The following is a 20,565-nucleotide window of genomic DNA, read 5'->3' as shown; positions in this document are numbered from 1 at the left end:
CCCCCATAGGATTGTGTTAAATGTATAATATTTCACAGGAAAAAAATTAATTTAGCTAATAGCTGCAGAAATGTTGCAACATTATAAATGAACTAATACTCAATGTAGGAACGTAGCTTAGAATTCACTGGAGAAACCACCATACTATTTCAACTGTTAGGATACATTCTGACATCCATAAAAATCGGTCCCAGATTGGACAGTAATGCACTGAGTGGCCGCCAGTCTCCCGATCTGAGTATGACAGCTTCATAGAAATATATCAAGCTGTCCTGCTTAAGTTGGGAGACCTGCGGCAAGTCCATGATTGCTGTCCGATTTCTTACCAGTTTGTACAGATGTCTGAGTGCGACCTCACAAAATCTTTTTCATATTATGTTACCAAAATTTTAAATGATCAGAGGCTTTTCCTCTTCATTTTTTTTTTTTTGCGCTGTTCCACTACTTAAAATGTTGGAAAAAACGCTCAAAATTGGAATCAATGAGAAGGCTAACAAAATGGCAGGAAGACACCGAAGTGTCTTTTATAAGTATTTCTTAAGTGTTTTTGGTACATAAACTGCTAAAGGTTTATGCATTGCTTAATGGATTTTAAATAGCGTCCAGAAAAGGTCAATAAAGACATCCAAAAAAACACAGAAAAATTTCCACCAAAAATGTTGGTGGGAAAAAATGTTGACGTAGCGCTTCAAGAAATGACACAAAAAAGTCACTCAGGATTACAAAATGCAGAGAAAAGATAGAAAGAAAGGACTGATTTCTGAAGCATCTTCCTCTTGAAAGTGTATGCTTTCACAACTGGTAAAAGCAGTGAGAATATACCCTTAGGTTCCCTTCACAGAGACATATTTTTGCAAAGTTTTTTGGGGGGAGAAAAAAGAAATAGTACTCATTTAAAGGGAACTTGACAACTGATACATGCTGCCCTATCCAGGGGCAGCATGTATCAGACGCTGACTGCATGATTGCAATCATGTATGTTTAACTCTGAAATGCTGTGTTGTTTCAGAGAAAAGTATGGATTAATAGTCGCCAGGAACCTGCAGCATAGGGGACTACCCAGACACGCCGCTCCCCAATGGCTTCTCCCCGCCCACTGCCTGAAGTGACAGGTTTCTCCCTGGCATGTTTATAGGGAGAGACCTATTACTTAGGGATAGCAGACCATTAGACTAGTTTGACAAGAAGGTCCCTGGCGGCTTTGAAACAAGATTTTTCTCTGACACACTGCAGCAATATATATGGAGAGAATCCTGTAACCAGTGAATGATACAAGTTGCCCATAGATCGGGCTTCATGTATCACCTGTCAGGTTCCCTTTAAGTGCCTGTATTTTTGGAGCATTTTTCACATTTCACATTAAAAAAGAAAGTTGTGATTAATGGATGCAAAGATTACAGCTATCATCTGGACACAGCTTTTTGCAAAAAAAAGGCACCAAAAACACCATAAAAAGATAAAACGCGCTGTGTTACAGTGGCCTTATGGTTAATCATATGTGTATGCATTTTATTGGATGCTGCCTATACTATGGCAGCATTTTTACGCTGCTATTACAATATGTAACCTTCCTTAGCTTTAGGACACCTACCACACTCACTACAATCAGAAACCCTATACTGAAATCGCAGTGTTAAGCATTATTATTCCTCCAGCACTTACAATATACCCCAGCTTATCTCCCACATTGATCCATCTCCCATTATCCATCACACTATTTATATATACTTGTACGCATCTCAGTCACAGAAAGCCAACATTTTCCTCCTGACTTTTTCTGCATTTTACATTTTAAACGTTGCATTTGGCTTACCTTCTATTTCTTCTGGACGTAGTTCTCTGTCCTAAAAGAGAACATATTGAATCAAAGATTAGATCTAAAGAAGGGAGCAGTGAAGTCAGTGAATGAAAAGGATTAAATGGTTGCCCTACAATAATCTGGACAATAATTACACAGAAGCCAGTGGATGAAAGGGAAGGTCCTTGAATGCTCAGCCGTCTGGGTATGTCAATGCTGCTGGAAGTCATAATATTGTGTTTTCCTCCTTCATCACCAATTAGTAAGCTTTTCTATCAAGATTTCAACCTTATCCTGATCAAATGTTGAATACATTATCTCTTGAACAGTTATCATTGATGTCCTGAGCTTCCTCTACAAGGATTTTATATGTCACAGTATGTTATTTTACTAAGTCAACAAAAAAAGATATCAGAGTAAGAAGATTTGCTTGGTTTCAGGGTATTAACATTTTGAAAAGGCCAGTGTTGTAGAGGATAAAATGTCTTCTGCAAAATAGACAATAGTAAATAGAGTTTAAAAATAAAAGTTGTTTTAATTAATATACGTTAGTTTGAGATTGCACAGATGAGATTGGATGTTCCAATGCTAATGCCCAGTATTTTATTGATCCATGTTAATAATGACATTATCATTACATAGAACACTTATTTTATAAGGTATTTCCCAATGGTAGACCTATATAAATATGACAAATAATACTCAGCTGATAACAAACGGCATCTAATTCAGAAATCCCAGTGCCACTGGAGACTGGTATACAGTTCATTGGCAAGAATTATGACAATAATTCAGAATATAGATAGAAGTAACATCATTTGACATTTCGGTCTGACCTGTTTAACTTTGCACATGTACCAAGCTCTTTCACAACAATGGTCTCTTCTGTCCACTATCAAGCATACATCCACAGAATAGATGCAGATTACAGTGCTTAATCATTTCCGCCAACTTCTTTGCCAGGGTCATGATGATCAATGGGTGAAGGGTTACATGATATATGGTAGCATTTCAGTGTGAAAGGTGGGTCCAGTCACACAATAAGGAAGAAGATGGAAGGGTCAGAACTCACTTACAGGCTGTCGATTCTCAGCGAATCCCTTTCGGAGAAAAATACAGGCTGGGCCCAACAGGTTGTGCATCACTGCGAAGTTCTGAGCCAAAAGCATAAGAGGTCCCTGAGCACCCTCTTCCCCTGTCTGCGCCGGTTTCAGGCCACTTCTTTCCTCCTGGTGCATCTTACAACATATAGAGTGTTACCAGCAAACTAATGGGTCAACACCAAAACCTAGGTTCTACCTGTTTTTCACTTGTAAATATAGGGGTCTCAGAAATGCGCCCTTCTAAATTAAGTATATTTTTAAAGTAATCCTCCCAAAATCCTTCTCTTCATCCCTAGGGTTTGTGGTGGTCTTCTATATCAAGCAATCCCTATTACTAGCTTTTAACAATGACACTTCTCTCTACCAGGTTATGGCTCAGTGTATGAACAATTCACAGTCTCTGCTCTCCTTGCCACCTCTTTTCCCTCCCTCCCCTGTATCTCCTCTCTATATAAGGAACTGTTTTAGTCTGGTCCTTTCGGTTCTTCCATTCCCACGCCTTTATAAGACATATTTGCTTTGCTTGTCTCTCAGTGTCCTTTGGGATCATATAACTAGCTTTGAAGGACACGTTACCAATATAGGATACCGTCTCCAGTTTAAAAATAAAAGGAAACTAAATGTGAGTCATATTCACAGACACATAAAGAGAGCGATGGAGGCTTTATGGCTCAGCAAAAGGGTAAGCAATTAAGTAAAGGGAGAAAACAACTGAGCATCAATCCTTGCTCTCTTTGGGGATTTTCACCTAACAGCTGCATTCCCTTTTGTGTTTTTGTCCAACCCATAAACCCAATCTTATCGTTTGCTGCAGGTGTTACTCTATTGGGAGACATACCTTCTGGGAGAGGTTACGAAGAGGAGACTTCACACAATTCCCCATAACATACAGTACGAAGCAAAGGACGAGCTTTCCCGAGGCGAGAAAGATAGAGAGGGCAGCAGCCAGCGAGGCATCTCGCACAGTGAGCGCCTCTGAGCCTTGGGGGCAGTCAGCAGGCTCCCACAGATTAGACCCTTTGAGCCGCAGATTGTTTCTCTGATAGAGCCTCTGATTACAGCAGATAAACTGCAGCAGAAACTATTCCCTGATGAGCTCAGAGAATCCAGCTAATTTGGAGCTAGTCCCCTTCCCCCCATGAGCCTTACAGCTTTTCAATGACATGATGTGGGACAGATCAGCTGGAGGCGGACACAGGATTCATGATACTAAACAGTAGCCAGGAACCTTCTTATTTTGGGATCCATTTGGAAACCTATGCCTTTTTAAGGTTAGCTACACTGCTTCCAAAAGGCGACAATATCCTCATCCAACGGTTAACTCTATTTCCTTCATTATTGTACGGTGGTTGCCTGTTCAGAGATGCGTGATCTCCAGCAGGCACAATGTAGAACGACAGGAGCTGTCAAAGAAAGGACAATGTACTATTGTGCGTTTGCGTAAGAGACACAAACTGAGCATGTACCGCTCATTGCAAGGATAACGCATCATATCTGCATCTAGTATATATCGAAGGTCCTGCCACAATACAATGACGGCAACCCCAGACATCACAGAACCAAAGAAAATGCTACACCAGAGAAGATTGCCTATTGGATCCTACATCATTCTATGGGAAACTGATAACTGGAGGACCATCGATGGTTGTTAACCCTAAAGTTCAAGCTGAGAAACAGCCTCTCTAATTGGAGGACCATCGATGGTTGAAAAGTGTTTACCCTAAAGATCAAGCTGGACCATCGGTGGTTGTTAACCCTAAAGATCAAGCTGAGAAACAGCCTCTCAAATTGGAAATGAGTTACAGTGTGTGCTTTCCAGGACCCGCACAACCAATATATGTGTAATGTATGAACATGAAAAATCCAAGCAATTAGTAATGGATGGTAAAACATCTATTAATTGAATTCACTTCCTCTGAACACATGTCATAGAATGAAGATGATTACATTGTACTGACACAAATGTGGAGTTACTGCGATTCTGGAATGACATTCACAGAAAATAAATGAGTTTACAGATAATCAGTCTACACATTACCCCAGAATACCATTGTCACGTTCCATGGGTTACTACTGATGATGATGAATGATGAAGACAGACAGACGGCATTGATTTGCCAATTATTATTTAAGTCAGATGCATGGCATATTAATAATATTGAAGGTCAAAATATGTTTGCAAAATGTGCAGGGATGTGGCAGGAATGCTGATTACTTACCCTGACTTCTTAATTACTTTGATTCTATATCATAAGCCGAAGATATATTTTGCAACAAGAATAATTATCTCCTTGAAGCCGCAGTTATACTTATACAACGTGTGTATGAGGTCAGGCCCTTATAACTAGCAGTTGGCTTACTGACATTATTATCACAGTCATTGTAATCTTAAAATCAGTAATAAAACAAACATTTGAATTAGTTTTATACTTTTCCATCACCTTTAGCACTGAGCCAAAGTAGTTAGGGCTGGATTTTTCCATATATTTTATTCTCTAAATATGAATCTTTTAATGGACGGCATTAGAAAAACTGCTATGAAAGATTTATTGACTAGCAAAGGCAGTTTGGTTATGCCAAAGGTATGTTTGCGCATCCCATTGGTCATGGCAAATGTAAATGGAAGAACTTAAGACCTTGAAGGGGTTGTCCCTTTTCAAATGTTATTGTACAATAGAACTGAAGAGATCTAAATTAACAAAGGGAGCTTGTCTGACAATGCTCTGGTCTTTGCTGACCAGCTGCAGCGTTGACATCTCATCTACAGCACTCATAACCACTGCAGCAAATCACTGCATGCAGAGGCTTTGCCACAGTAGATGGCATAGGCAACTAAGCGGAGTGAACGGCTACAGCAGTTGTGAGCGCTGTAGACTTGACATCACTGCCTCAGCTGATCAACAAAGACCAGAGAAGCAGTGCTTTACTTTAAACCTATACAACCTTATGGTGCAATATAATTTTAAAAGGGACAAACCCTTTAAATATAAATAGATAATTTGTGAAGAGATCCACACTCTTAGCTCAAGAGTCACTTTCAAAATCTATAGACAATGTTGTGCCACAGTAAATGTTAAAAGGGAAAAGCTATTAAACATATATAGTTTATTGGGATGCTGGTAGGGTTGCCTCCTCCACTATACAGTATGTTCTACCCCAATCAAAGTTACATGGGTTGAAAACAGAGCAAAGTCCATCAAGTTCAACATTTCTCCACCAAATTACAGTCTTACCTGCAATTATATGGGTTTTTGTTACTCTAGAAGTCAACTGAACTAATGCCAACAGTGCACAATAGTATCTGCCACTGCCAACGACTGGGGGTTGTCATATCCGGGGATCTAAGAGCCACATATGAGTTCTGAGCCAATCTGTGAAATGTGCGGCTCTACTGTAACATAACAGAAGAGTTTATGGGGTTAAAATAAGGCGAGTAGATGACTCTCACTAGCTCAGTATGAGTTTAATTTAAAGGGATTGTCCAGTCGTAAACTACAAGTTTGCAGTCACTCTATCTGACTGCAGACTTGTGAATCTTCACATCGTGTGCACTGCTCTCTGTGAGGATTCTGTTTTGCCGGCACCAGGAACGACAGTCATAACTAGATAGGCATGGCCTTACTCAATGAAAGTGTATTAAGCGAGGTTGGAAACAGTGTATTCAGATTGTAGCTGGGAGTATGCATATCACATACCTGCGGTCACATGACCGTCGTTCCCTGCGTCAGTGCCGGAGAATCATCACGGCATGCAGTACGTCAGTTGTCAGGATTCACAAGTCTGCAGTCAGATATGGTGACTGCAAATTTGTAGGTTATGACCAGACAACTCTCTTAAGTTAAAAAAAAAACTATTTTTGAAGGCAGAGGTAAACCAGCGCTTATCCTTTTATCTTTACGTTTCATTCACAGTAGAATATACTTATTTTCTAATGTCTTAGTATGACACTGTCGCTGTTAGAGAATCAAATTGGTTATGGGAAGAGCAGTGGCTTGAAGCTTGTTGGCCCCAATGCAAAATCTCCAACCGGCCACCAATCTCATAGGTGAAACTGCATTGGTCTCCTCATATGCACCACAGCGCCCCCTAGACTACAGGGCTGAGGTGTGACTGCAACCCCTGCACACACTATAGTTATTCTGATGGGATAGAACATCCATTTAAATTGAGAAATCTCCCAGATCATAGAGACTATTGTACAGCCTTATGCTATTCTCTTATTCTTCTGTCCTGAATTTATTTCTTTTGATGAGCGCTGTAAACACAAAAGGAGACAAGATCTGATGACAAGTGCATGTGTGCATTCTGTCCCTAGCATAAAATTGCACTACAATACTGCGCACAATTGAAAATGGCTCCTGTGCTATTCCATAATACGACAGCAGAGGGCATACCTAGGACAGGTCACACGCCAGATCTTTTCTTAGGGGTGACACTGTAAAGCCCTCCTGAGCCGACAGATGAAAATATGCCGAGACTGAATGAACACTAAAAAAATGAGGACACTTAGGATTTCTCTGGAGATGAGACATCAAAGAACATTTCATATATCACTAAGACATTGCTCAACAGCTCCTACAGATTCCAACCAAAGTCACCTGTAATCTCTCCACAGGGCACAGAATAAATGAACGACACGATGAGAGACAGAGAGTAACAGAATAAGCAACTAGAATTTCGGGAGCAGAATCATCTCAAATTCAGAGAGAGAGACATGGGGGGTTAACACTTAGTGTCCAGGCAAGAGAATCTCTCTCTCTTGCCGGGCACTTGTGGGGTTAACCCCACAGAGAGATCTCTCTCTCTCACCCAGACACTGTGAGTGTTAACCCCACAAGTGCCCGGCGAGAGAGATCTCTCACAAGTGTCCAGGTGACAGAGAGAGATCTCTCTCTCTCTCGCCGGGCACTTGTGGGGTTAACATTCACAGAGTCCGGGCATGCGCTGTGGAAAAAGCCGGTCCGGCGCTGCAAAAAAACGTTACATGGAACGTTTTTTCCAGACGCCGGACAGGCTGTTTTTGCCGGATCAGGCAAAAACCGGATACGCCGCATAGGTATCCGGCGCGATGCGGCAATAATGAAACTGAATGGGGGAAAAACCGGATCCGGTGGCAACCGGCGCCGGATCCGGTTTTTACACTTTTCGCCGCATCGCGCCTGATGCTGAAAACCGGATGTGTGAAAGAGGCCTTAGATTACTACCAAATGATGCCCGTGGAAATTTCAAGCTTTTCTCATAAGGCTAAACACATAAGTCTTGAAAATGTGTATTCAAAATGACTCCTTAAAGGCAGAGAGGCAATATATATTACATCACAAGCGCTTTTATTGACCGGATACACAATGGTAAATGAGGAGATCAATGTTACATGATATTCGGATGGTGGCAGGCGAGTGATTCAACCTTTCTGTCATTAATCCACGAAGGGTGCAGTTAGACGACCGTAAAAAAAAGACCGAGATCGGAATGCGGTACACGGCTCTTCCATCTCGAGTGTGACAGCTTCATGTATTTCTATGCGGCTGTCACACTCAGTTCAGGAGAGCCGCCAGCCAGTCCCTATCTCGGACCGAGTTATACGGCCATCTATCTGCAAACTTAGGGAGAATCCGCTATCTGAAAATTACTTATTCTTTAAATCATCTTTATTTTAAATGTATTACATACACATTCCATTTTAGCATAGCCAAACATGTCATTTTACTTTATCTGGGCTCTTAGGGCAGATAATTAATTGTAGCCCTACATATGGAATAGTGATGTGAGAAACAAGGATCTGTTGGGAGATTACCAAAACTGTAAATTGTAGAAAAAATTGGACAACATTTCTAACAGTTTTATGCCACATTTCTGCCTGATGAATTGCCCATTTGTCCCCAAAATTTGTTCATTATCCCTTCAAAAAAATAAATAAATAAAAAGAAATGAGCACACAGCTATGTTAGGCCTCTTTCACACATCCGTTTTGCGCCGTCAGGCGAGATCCGCCTTTTTTTTGTAAAACCGGATCTGGCAAAATGCAATGCCTGATCTGGTTTTTCCCCATTGACTTGCATTAGCGCCGGATGGCATTGCGGTTTGTCATTCCGGTGTCTGGAAAAAACGGCTACTGTACCGTTTTTTGTCTCTGGCGAAAAAGCCAGAAGCGCCGGATCCGACGCTTACGGCTTTTTGCCACAATGAAAGTCTATGGGCGCCGGAATGCGCCGGATCCAGAAAAAGATGGATCCAGCCACCGAATCGGTTTTTTTAAGTCTGCGCATGCTCAGATCCAATTGGCCAGCCCCCAGGAAACAGATATAACCTGCTAGACGGATCCAGCAGAAAAACGGATCCGTTTCTACAGTTCTCCAAAATTTACGCTGGATCCGTTTTTTTCTAAAAATAGCCGGATCCTGCCTGACGGCAAAAAACTGATTTGTGAAAGTAGCCTTAGAGAAAAGTGACCTTTCTGTCTTCCTTTCTTGGGGAATAGCATCTATTTTTCTCCCTTTTTAGTGATGGAGAACAACACATCCAGGCTATTACTTATTCCTTCATCTTTCAAGTGAGAAGACAGTTTTCTGAAATTTACTTTTGAAATATACTCACCAAATTGCAAACACGAGTAACCATATTTTTTTTTCTCTTAAATCAATAGTACCTGAGAAAACAAGAATCTATGTAATATATTTTATCAGAGAAACTCACTTCGTTCTCTTCCTGGACTCAACTTTCAGTCTCACAATTGTCATTTTACAGGTAAAATTTGTCTTCAGTGAACACAGATTTTCCAGTGATACCTAAACCCAGAGAAAAGCTTGTTTTGAATGAGATTCCCAGTGTAAGATCTTTCTAAGGCCACGTTCATATGTCCTGATTTTGGATTACAAATACTAATGTAAAATACTGACCAAATACTGGAGTGGGTGATAAATGGAGAAGTGATGACGTGTTTCTATTAGGGTTTGCCGTGTTTTTGCGGGACGTTTTTGCGGCCCCAATAGATTTCTAGACGGCCAGCAAAAATTTATCAGAGCGCCGTGCGCCATATGGCTGTGAGGGCCGTCTTTACAGCCGTGAAAAAATATCACGCTTGCTTGATATTTTTCATGTCTTACGGACATGGCCCCCATTTAAATCAATGGTGCCGTAAAAACAGCGGAAGCTTGTTTTTTCGGTACACCGTATTTGCGGAACGCCAGTTTTTTTTCAGCCTACTTTTTAAAACATAAAAAACAGCTATCCTAAAAAGGCCCACAAAAACGGGCGGCAAAAAATACGGGAAGTGTAAAAGGAACCTTATACTTTTCCACTGACTGTCCCACTCCTGGTTTAAAAATACTCAATATGGCCTAAAACTAGATGTTATCTTGCTTTGTTTAAAGAATGGTAAAGATTTGTCAACAATGTTAAAAAGGTACAAGCCTGACCCCTGGCACACCCACCAATCAGAAGTTATAATCTTTGGCGATGGAGAGCACAGGAGCTGTTCTGTTGTACCCGGCACAGCTGCTACATATTGCATGGGATTGTGTATTGTAGCTTACTTCAATGTATTTTCAACTAGTTGCTGCCACAACAAATAACAGCAGATCGGTGGAGGTGTTGAGTGTCCACAGATCTGATGTGGATAACATCAGCGGTCATCCATATCTTGTGACTGAACAACCCCTTTAAACCCTTCACAACCTTGGGTTTTTTTCCATTTTTTCATCTTCATTTTTATCGCCTGTTATTGCATTTTATTATAATGTTGCAGCGGCCAAAAAATGTAATTCTGGCAGTTTTATTTTTTTTCTTGTTACGCCGTTCACCGATCGGATTAATTTTGATAGATCGGACATTTCTGGACACAGCAATACCAAATATGTGTATTTTTTATTGTTTTATTTTTTTAAAACATTTTTTTCCACTTTTTACTTGCTTCAATAGTCCCCTTAGGCTCAAGCCTTGCTATGTGTACCAAAAATCGGGCCGACATTCATAGCAGATCAGCAATGACAAGCACGGGGTTCTTCTGCTGAAAACCAGTTGTCATGCCAACCAATTGGCGCCCTGTGTGTCATCTGTCATTTGATAGGGGCACAAATGGGCGGGGTTTGTGACGCGCTTCTGGCACTTTTGCATTAAATCCACTGTCAGAGATTGACAGCAGCATTTAACATGTTAATAGCCACGGGTGGATTGTGACTCCACCTGTGGCTGTTAGGGGCACATGACAACTGAACCAATCAGCTGTCATGTGCTGGAAAAGGTGCGGGCTCAGTGCCGGAGCCCGCATCAAATACCAGGACACAACCTATGATGTATCTATATAGGTCATGAAGGGGTAAAGTACTGCATGGCAGAATACTTCCCAATGTTAGATGACAACCTGAGACCAATATGTCAATTGTCGCAAGTCAATGAATGTTGCTTAAATTGCAATATTTATGTAAGAAAAGAGCAGGCGAGCAACGTGTCCAATCTTGCATGTCAATGTAGGATTTCACACAAATTGTGACTTTTGTGCCTATATTGCAACATAAATATATTGGTTTGCATACTCTTTTTAAGTTAAATAATTTTTTTGCTACTTTTATTGAGAAATGCAGTCATAAATATGTTGCACAAGATTAATCCCCATACTCCTTTCTCGTTATATTTAAGTTCTGGTGAAGGGATCAACACATGTAGTAATAAATGGCATAAAACATTGATAGATTCAATTTGGGCTTTTAGAATAACAAAATAACACAATTTGCGTCAACATTTGGGCGCAAATGCAATAATAAATGTCCTCTAATGTGTGTAATGACCTGTTACTCCATACATTTATAGAAATAATGATGTTGTAGAGACCTCATTGTGACAGCGCCAGTTCAGCCATGAGCGCCAGTTCAGCCATGTAAAGGAATTGCTGGAGTTGTCTTTGAAAAACAAGTACATGTACATAGAAAGAGTTTTAGAGGGTGAAATCCTGCTCAGAGATTGCCTTTATACTAAAATCTCATGAATTATTTGATAAGGTAATATTTCTATAGCTAAAGGGAGAAGTCTCATATATTTTCTTAATGAAGGTACAGATTTATTGGTTGAAACTGCTTATTTTGTAGATATCAGTTACACAATAATACACTGTAGCAGTGGCTATGGGGAGAAAATGAAGTTATATTCTCCCTGCAGCTGCTTGCCTCCAGTCACCAGGGTGCTGCAGGGGGTGGTAACAGTCACTGCTCACGACACAGTTAGCGCAGCTGTAATCACTCCCCAGCACTTTGATTGACAGCATGTATGTGCAGAACAGAATTTATGCACACTTTATCGAAGTACAGTTTATCAAAGTACTGGCAGTTATAACATGGCAGTTAGACAGGGCAGGAGACAGGTAAGACATTTATATACATCTACTCCCTGTACATTTGGAGTACAACAAATATATACCATATGCATTTGTGTAATTTTAATCCTTGCCACTGCATTCACACACATCCACTGCCCTGGCATTAACTCTCTACACTCCATCCACATTGGCCCCTCACTTCTTTCCTCTCCTATGTATAGCACTCATGCTCTTTTCACATTGTTAAACTGCACAGATCCAGTCAGTCCCACCATTCAACATCAGAGACGCTCTCACAAATCACTTAACCATCTGCTCACTCTTTCTATCCTCCTTCTCCTAGTCGCAGGAAACATTGCTCCCAACCCTGGTCCCTCATGTTATAGAAAGTCAAACCTCCCGACTGCTACACTCAGAAACCCCTCTAATCTTGTTAATATTCCCTGCATGCCATCTGTCTCTCTTAATTGTGCACTTTGGAATTCTCGCTCAGTGTGTAACAAACTCGCCTTCATTCATGACTTTTTCCTTTCTAATTCTCTTAACCTCCTGGCTCTTACTGAAACCTGGATCCAGCAGTCAGACACTACCGCTGCTGCTGCTCTTTCATACGGGGGGGCTTCACTTCTCTCATACCCCAAGATCAGACAATAGAGCTGGTGGAGGCGTTGGTCTGCTCCTATCACCAAAATGTACCTTACAGGTTATCCCTCAAGTACCCTCACTTGTCTTCCCTTCTTTTGAGGTCCATGCCGTCAGACTCTACACCCCCTTCTCCATGCGAGTGGCGGTGGTGTATCGTCCTCCCGGCCCCTCCCATCAGTTCCTGGATCATTTTGCCACTTGGCTTCCACATTTTCTCTCCTGTGACATCCCTACCCTCATCATGGGAGATTTCAACATCCCCATTGCTCTTCCCCTCTCACCATCTGCTACTCACCTTTTATCTCTAACCTCCTCATTTGGCCTTTCGCAGCTTACTAATTCTCCAACGCATGATGACGGAAACGCCCTCGACTTGGTCTTCTCTCGGCTTTGTGCAGTGGATGATTTTGCAAACTCCCCTCTCCCGCTCTCTGACCACAATCTTCTTTCATTCTCTATCAAGAACTGCCAGGCTGCTCAGGTCACCCACACTGTCCAGACTTATAGAAACATACAGGCCATTAACACCCAGAAACTTATGAAGAACTTGCAGTCTTCATTGGCCCCTATCTCCTCCCTCTCATGTCCTGATTCTGCATTGAAGCATTACAATGAAACACTTCAAACTGCCCTGGATGAATTTGCACCCCCTATAAATAGAACACCACAACGCAGACGGTGACAACCCTGGCACACGGTGCAAACACGGTTCCTGCAGCGGTGCTCCAGGTGCGCCGAACGTCTGTGGAGAAAATCCAATCTACCCGAAGATTTCATCCATTTTAAGTTTATGCTTAGAACATACAACACTGCCCTTAACCTCTCCAAACAAACCTATTTCAACACCCTCATCACCTCACTGTCCAATAACCCGAAACGTCTCTTTGACACTTTTCATTCTTTACTCAATCCAAGAGTACAGGCCCCAACCACGGAGCTCCGAGCTGACGATCTGGCCAATTACTTCAAAGAAAAAATTGACCAGATCCGACAGGAAATTATCTCCCAATCACCTCATACCATGCACTGTCCTCCCTCCCCCACTGCATCTAACTCACTCTCTGATTTTGAACCAGTCACAGAAGAAGAAGTAAGCAGGCTCCTTGCATCTTCTCGCCCAACTACTTGCACCAGTGACCCATTTCCGTGACAGTTCCTCCAGTCCCTTTCCCCTGCTGTCACCCCTCACCTAACTAAAATATTTAACCTCTCTCTCTCTTCTGGTATTTTTCCCTCCTCATTTAAGCATGCCATCATACATCCACTACTTAAAAAACCATCCCTCGACCAAAACTGTGCCGGTAACTATAGACCTGTCTCTAATCTTCCCTTCATCTCTAAACTCCTGGAACGCCTGGTCCACTCCCGTCTTATCCGCTATCTCTCAGAAAACTCTCTTCTCGACCCTCTCCAATCCGGCTTCCGCTCTTTACACTCCACTGAAACTGCCCTCACTAAAGTCTCTAATGATCTGCTAACAGCTAAATCAAATGGTCACTACTCCATGCTAATTCTCTTGGATCTCTCTGCAGCATTCGACACTGTGGATCATCAGCTCCTCCTCACTATGCTCCGTTCCATTGGCCTCAAGGATACCGTTCTCTCCTGGTTCTCCTCCTATCTCTCCGACCGCTCCTTTACTGTATCTTTTGCCAGTTCCTCCTCCTCTCATCTTCCCCTTACTGTTGGGGTCCCCCAAGGATCGGTTCTAGGCCCCCTCCTCTTCTCCTTGTACACTGCCCCTATTGGTCAAACAATCAGTAGATTTGGTTTGCAGTACCATCTCTATGCTGATGACACCCAATTATACGCTTCTTCTCCTGACATCACGCCAGCCTTTCTAGAAAACACCGGCGATTGTCTAAACGCTGTGTCTAATATCATGTCCTCACTATATCTGAAACTGAACCTGTCAAAGACTGAACTCCTGGTGTTTCCTCCCTCTACTAATGTACCTATACCCGACATTGCCATTTCTGTGTGTGGTTCCACTATTACTCCCCAGCAACAGGCCCGCTGTCTTGGGGTCATACTTGATTCCGAGCTTTCCTTTGCCCCCCACATTCGATCACTGGCTCGCTCTTGTCATCTGCACCTCAAAAACATTTCTAGAATTCGACCTTTTCTTACCTTTGACTCTGCAAAAACTCTTACTGTTTCTCTTATTCATTCTCGTCTCGACTATTGTAACTCTCTTCTAATCGGTCTCCCTCTTAACAAACTCTCCCCTCTCCAATCTGTCTTGAATGCTGCAGCCAGGATCATATTCCTCACCAATCGTTACACCGATGCCTCTACCTTGTTCCAGTCATTACACTGGCTACCCATCCACTCCAGAATTCAGTATAAACTTATTACCCTCACTCACAAAGCCCTCCATGGCTCAGCACCACCCTACATCTCCTCCCTTGTTTCAGTATACCACCCTACCCGCGCCCTCCGTTCTGCTGATGACCTGAGGTTAGCATCCTCAATAGTCAGAACCTCCCACTCCCGTCTCCAAGACTTTACACGTGCCGCGCCAATTCTTTGGAATGCACTTCCCAGGTCAATACGATTAGTCCCCAATCCCCACAATTTTAAGCGTGTCCTGAAAACGCATTTATTCAGACTGGCCTACCGCCTCAACACATTAACCTAATCTATCCCTGTGTGGCAGAGCCAAAAGTTTTACCATAACCAGGTTCCCCGCACCATTCTCCCACATGCTTTATGCATCCATTAGCCCTCTGTGTCCGTGCTGTCACACACCTAACATTATGGCTGGTCCATACAATCAGGGCAACTGTTACCACCCACCTTTCGTGTCTACCTCTTTCCTCATAGACTGTAAGCTTGCGAGCAGGGCCCTCTTTCCTCTTGGTATTTGTTATAATCTACTGTATGTGATTATTGTTATGCTGTAATGTCTATTGTCTGTACAAATCCCCTCTGAAATGTAAAGTGCTGCGGAATATGTCGGCGCTATAAAAATAAAATTTATTATTATTATTATTATTAACAGTTTGCCAAAGTTTCAGGAAGTAACAACAGCTTCTCCCGCTGTGTTGTGAGCAGTGACTGTTGCCGCCCTCCTGCACTGCCATGATGACTGGAAGCGAGCGGCTGCAGGGAGAATAAAAGTTCACTTTCTACCTGTAGCCACTGTTTTAGTAAGCAGGCAAGAATGTCTGAAGGCAAATATCATGTCTGGGCAAGACAGGTTCCCTTAAACATAGTGTAGAAGTTTGGTACTATAGAAACAGCTAAGACACAAATCTGACAAAGATGTTTTTATAAGAAAAAAAAGTCCAAATTCCCACCCTGAGATGGAGGCACCTGGTCCTTGTCTCCCAACTCTTTTACATTCTCCCAAATGGGATATTGGGTATAACTGACAGATGTACAAAATACTCCTTTTCAACCAATAAACCTATAACTTCAGTAAGGAAATATATCCAACCTTTTTATATCATTTTCTGCCACCAAACATCATTTCATCATAGAATTTAATTGTGGGTATTTGCTCATCTCAGAAATTTTAGCTTCAGAAACCAAGATAAAAACTGAATTAAAATCGCTGACAAGAATAATTTGATTGGATGACATAAACATACTCGACGTTATTCTTACGTTAGTGATTAGTAACAGAGAGTGTGCGTAGTAATTTATGGGATGATGCGAAAAGACAAATGTTTGTACAGACAGAGGAGAAGACACATAACGTAACAAATTTATAAAGCAAGTAATAAGGTCGCCATGCCATTAAAATTCTAACTAGCGATGTCACTCAGCTTTCTGCTATTCCTGTATGGCAAATCTGCTTACTTGCAGCGACTATTTGCTCCGGTGAATTCAAGAAATAAATTCATAGATTTATAGTCACCCAACAGAGGAGATTGTCCCATTGGGTTGATATATGTTTGTATACATTTTCTCTGCTATCTGAAAAGTAACTGAAAAAGTGAAGTAGAAGTTCGTATGCATGCAAAATAGGAGCATGTTCACACTGAGTTAAACAGACAAAACCCAAGACAGAAACAAAATGATTGTATACCCTGTTGTAAGTAACTAAGTAAAAGCAATAGTAATAGAAATAAGATAGGATACTTCGTAAACACTGTTTTTTGTAATATAAAAACCATCAAAGCCAACCCACCAGCATCAAGGTGTGCCACAATCGGGATAGTCCTAACCTCTCATATTAAAAAATATTACTAGAGGTTAGGACCATCCCGGTTGTGGTACACCTTGACGTTGGTGGGGTGGCTTTTACATTTTTACGTATTTACTTACAGCAGGGCATATTCTATGCGAAATAGTACACTCTGCTGCATCCAGTAAAGAAGACTGCATGATATATGTGGGGGCCTAAACACGATGGATGTCGATGTGATCGAGGAGATACATCAGCAAGTCCTCCTGACGTAAACCTTGGATGAACATTGCAAACAGTGTAAAAGGTTCAATACGTATGCCCTCTGTATATAGCTGTGACACTACACAGGTTTGCCATCCAGGAGTCTGTGAAAGCTGGGTGAAAATCCATGCAATGGCTTGTTCACACGCAGCATTTGTGCCTCGGAAAAAATACAGCATTCTACAGTACCCACAAAGTGAATGAGATTTCTGAAATGTTATGCACGCGCTGCTTAGATTTTCCTTGCAGATTTGAACCAACAAAGCATTTATTCAAATATGCAGCATGTCAATTGTTTCAGCTTTTTTTTGTAGCATTTTTCACCCATTCAAATGAATGCCAAAAAAATGTACTGTACGCAAAGAAAAAGTCAAAAGGCATCCAAAAACACACGTATTTTACGCTCCGTAAAAGACGTGCAGTCATATTGGTCGTCACACTGGATTCTCGAAAACACATTAAAATATGACAAAGCAAATCAGATGAAAAACAACTGAAAGACACATTCACCCATGTAAATGTAACAGTAAGTGCCGTCTATTGTTTGACTATAGGATAAATGTTATTGAGGATTTAATACAATGTGCAGATCAATAACATTCCCAGCACATTTGCAAAACAATCGATCTGTGACTTTGATACATCCTGACCTTTTTATTAATGCGCATCAAGGTTAATTCTCTGCCAAAAGGACATTTTAGCTTGGGATGATGGGACGTTGTGGGCCTCTCATTAGGATAATATTTAGAAAATATTGATATAAAGGCCAAAGTAAACTTCCATTTGCATATGTGACATTGCTACAATCTATACCATGAAGAGAGTTTTCACAGTTTATGGAATGTCTGTCAGCTGCAATTTTCATATAAACTTGTGGTGTCATTTGCTAATGGGAAGATACAATATTATGCCATCAGCAATTATGGTGGTCTTCAAATGGTGACTGTCCATCCTCAGCCAAACAACAGACCCCAGCATGCTCCGACAGCCAGCGTGCAACTGAAACTGCTTGTCCAAACATTATTTTGGGGGGTGGGGGGTGAATACATTAATGTATAGGACCCCAGAGTTAATAATAATACATTATTAGAATAAACAATTAATTCATTTATCGGTCACATATAGGCTGACAGATTTAGGCTCAACTCATATGTACCATGTAGAAGGGTCAAATAATGCAACTCTATCAGTGCAGTTGAGTTGTCCTGCGCCTTACGAGATAACATCAATTAAGACAATGTCACCATATCACAGCTTATTGGTTAATATTCATTAGATTGTGGCCAATATACAGGGTGGCCCAAAACTAGGTATAGGAATGCAGCAATGTTGGATCTAAGATGCTAACCACTGCCAGACTATGCTTACACAGATTTGTCCATGTGGTTGTGGTTCCAGACCTGCTAAGAACTCAAAGATTACTCATGTTGAGACCTGAACTACACTTACTAAACAAGAAGTGAAAAAGGTGACATTGTCCATTGTGGCGTGACGTGAAGGTATTGAGGATAAGGGGACCTTCTAAACATAATACACTGTGTTGAAGGATAAATATATAGAGGATTCTCACCTGACCAAACACAGAGCTAAGGATGGGATGCAATTCCACAAACAGGGGCTCTGTGTCCGGCTCCGGGTCACTGTCGCTGCTTTTAGCTGGAGGAAGGTCATTGGCTTTGGAGGGTTGAGCGGAGGTGCCTTCAGATCCCTTTCCAGAGTCCTTCTTCTTTCCTCTCTGTTCTTGGCTACTTTCTTGCTGATCTCTTGGAATAGGAGAGATCTGTTTGGGGCTGGGTGTATGCTCCCTTGGACTGGGTGGATAGTCCCTGGGATTTGGATGATGATACCTGGGGATTTGGTTATGGTGTTTAGGACTAGGGGATTGCTGCTTGGGACTTGGAGAGTGCCTGTGGTTATATGGAGACATGTGCTGATACAAATGATGGGTGCTTTGGGTCTGACTGACATGCGGTTGATGAGTGGGGATGTGTTGATGATGACTTTGATAATTGGGGTGGTGCTGGATATGACTGTGGTGGTCAGGAGGTGGGCTGCTGGAGTGGTACTTGCGGGACTGGTACTGGGGATAAACGGAAGGATAGTGATGGTGATTAGCATGGTACTGTTGATAATGTGGGCTCCCGGGCTGTCTGTTCCTCCATCCACCCTCCTGTTGAGGAAGTCTTCTCATTATTGGGGGGCTCTCAGTTGTCCGTGGAGATTGGCGCCTTCTTCCGCTAGCAAGTCCACTATCTCGGGGGTGACATAGAGGCCTCCTAAAGCTTGGATCAGGCTCATGGGGCAGCTGGTATCTGGGATGAGGTCTCCTGGTCTCGTCAGCACTGATCACGGAGCTGCTGGACTCGTTCATGTCGTTGGACGTGGATCGGTATCTGCCATAGGATCCTCAGTGTATAGGGAGCCGAGCTAGAGCCATGTTACAGCAAGCACGTCTGTTCAGCACCACAGTGCCAGTGACAGCTCCTGCACACAGCTTGAATGGGAGGGAGGAGAGAGCTGGAGTGGAAAGGGAGGAGCGGAGTGGAAAGGTGGTAGACACAGGGGAGAGAGCTGGAGGGAGAGGTTGAAGTCACAGACTAGGAGAGAAGATGGGATTGATTCAATTATGCTTTCCTCCTTCATTACCACTAATACTGCAGTATATCACATCCTTATGGGAAATGTACTTATTGATCTCAGTAAGCTGTCACTTTGGCCTTCAAAAGGCTGAATTAAGAGTTTTAATAAGATCTCTAATAATAGTGTTGAACCCCTGGAAACATCTGCAGAATACCCTATATACACATTTGTGAATGACAGCCATAGCTCTTTTTAGAAGTTCTTGTTGTAATATGTCAATTTACTTTCATTGTCAGTACTGTGACATTTTTACCAACTCTCGATACATTGTATTAGGTACAAGTCACATATAAATCCTTGGTGTATGTATGTGTGTAACTTTTCAGAATTGACTAAAGTTAATTTGTCACCATGTTTTTGCCACCCAATGTGAGAGCAGCATGATCTAGGGGCAGAGACCCTGATTCCAGCGATGTATCACTTACTGCTTTCTGCAATTTTGATAAAATCACCGTTTTATTTTCTGCAGATCTACCAGTTCTCTGAATGCTTAGCTCTGTATAACCCAGCCCACATCAGTGATTGGCAGCAGTGTGCACTGTGCATAGGCAGAAAGCTGATACTTAGCAGTGGGGGTGAGGTACAGTAATAATAATAATTTTACTTCAATAGGGCCAATATAATCTGCAGCTGTTTACAATTAAGTGGAAACATGTTCAGACAGTAACATTAA

General features: G+C 41.9%; 1 protein-coding gene across 2 annotated transcripts in view; it reads right to left on the bottom strand.

The window, feature by feature from the left end:
- The window catches only part of CABP1 (calcium binding protein 1), a 45,701-nt gene extending 25,963 nt beyond the window's left edge, over positions 1–19,738 (bottom strand). The window contains exons 1-2 of one of the 2 annotated variants that reach the window (XM_073582762.1): positions 18,823–19,738; positions 1,814–1,844 (exon numbers count right to left, since the gene is read on the bottom strand). In XM_073582762.1, the coding sequence (XP_073438863.1) occupies positions 1,814–1,844; positions 18,823–19,623 (832 nt within the window). In that variant the 5' untranslated portion in view covers positions 19,624–19,738. Of the gene's footprint in view, positions 1–1,813; positions 1,845–2,874; positions 3,265–18,822 lie in introns of those variants that run through there. The other variant, XM_073582763.1, reaches the window with a different exon arrangement.
- Positions 19,739–20,565: the final 827 nt, after the last annotated feature.

Source organism: Dendrobates tinctorius, unplaced genomic scaffold (assembly GCF_039654945.1).
Source record: "Dendrobates tinctorius isolate UK_male_01 unplaced genomic scaffold, ASM3965494v1 ptg000073l, whole genome shotgun sequence".
NCBI classification, from domain to species: domain Eukaryota; kingdom Metazoa; phylum Chordata; class Amphibia; order Anura; family Dendrobatidae; genus Dendrobates; species Dendrobates tinctorius.
Note: the sequence above shows the minus strand (reverse complement) of the source record. Positions and strands in the feature narration are given on the sequence as shown.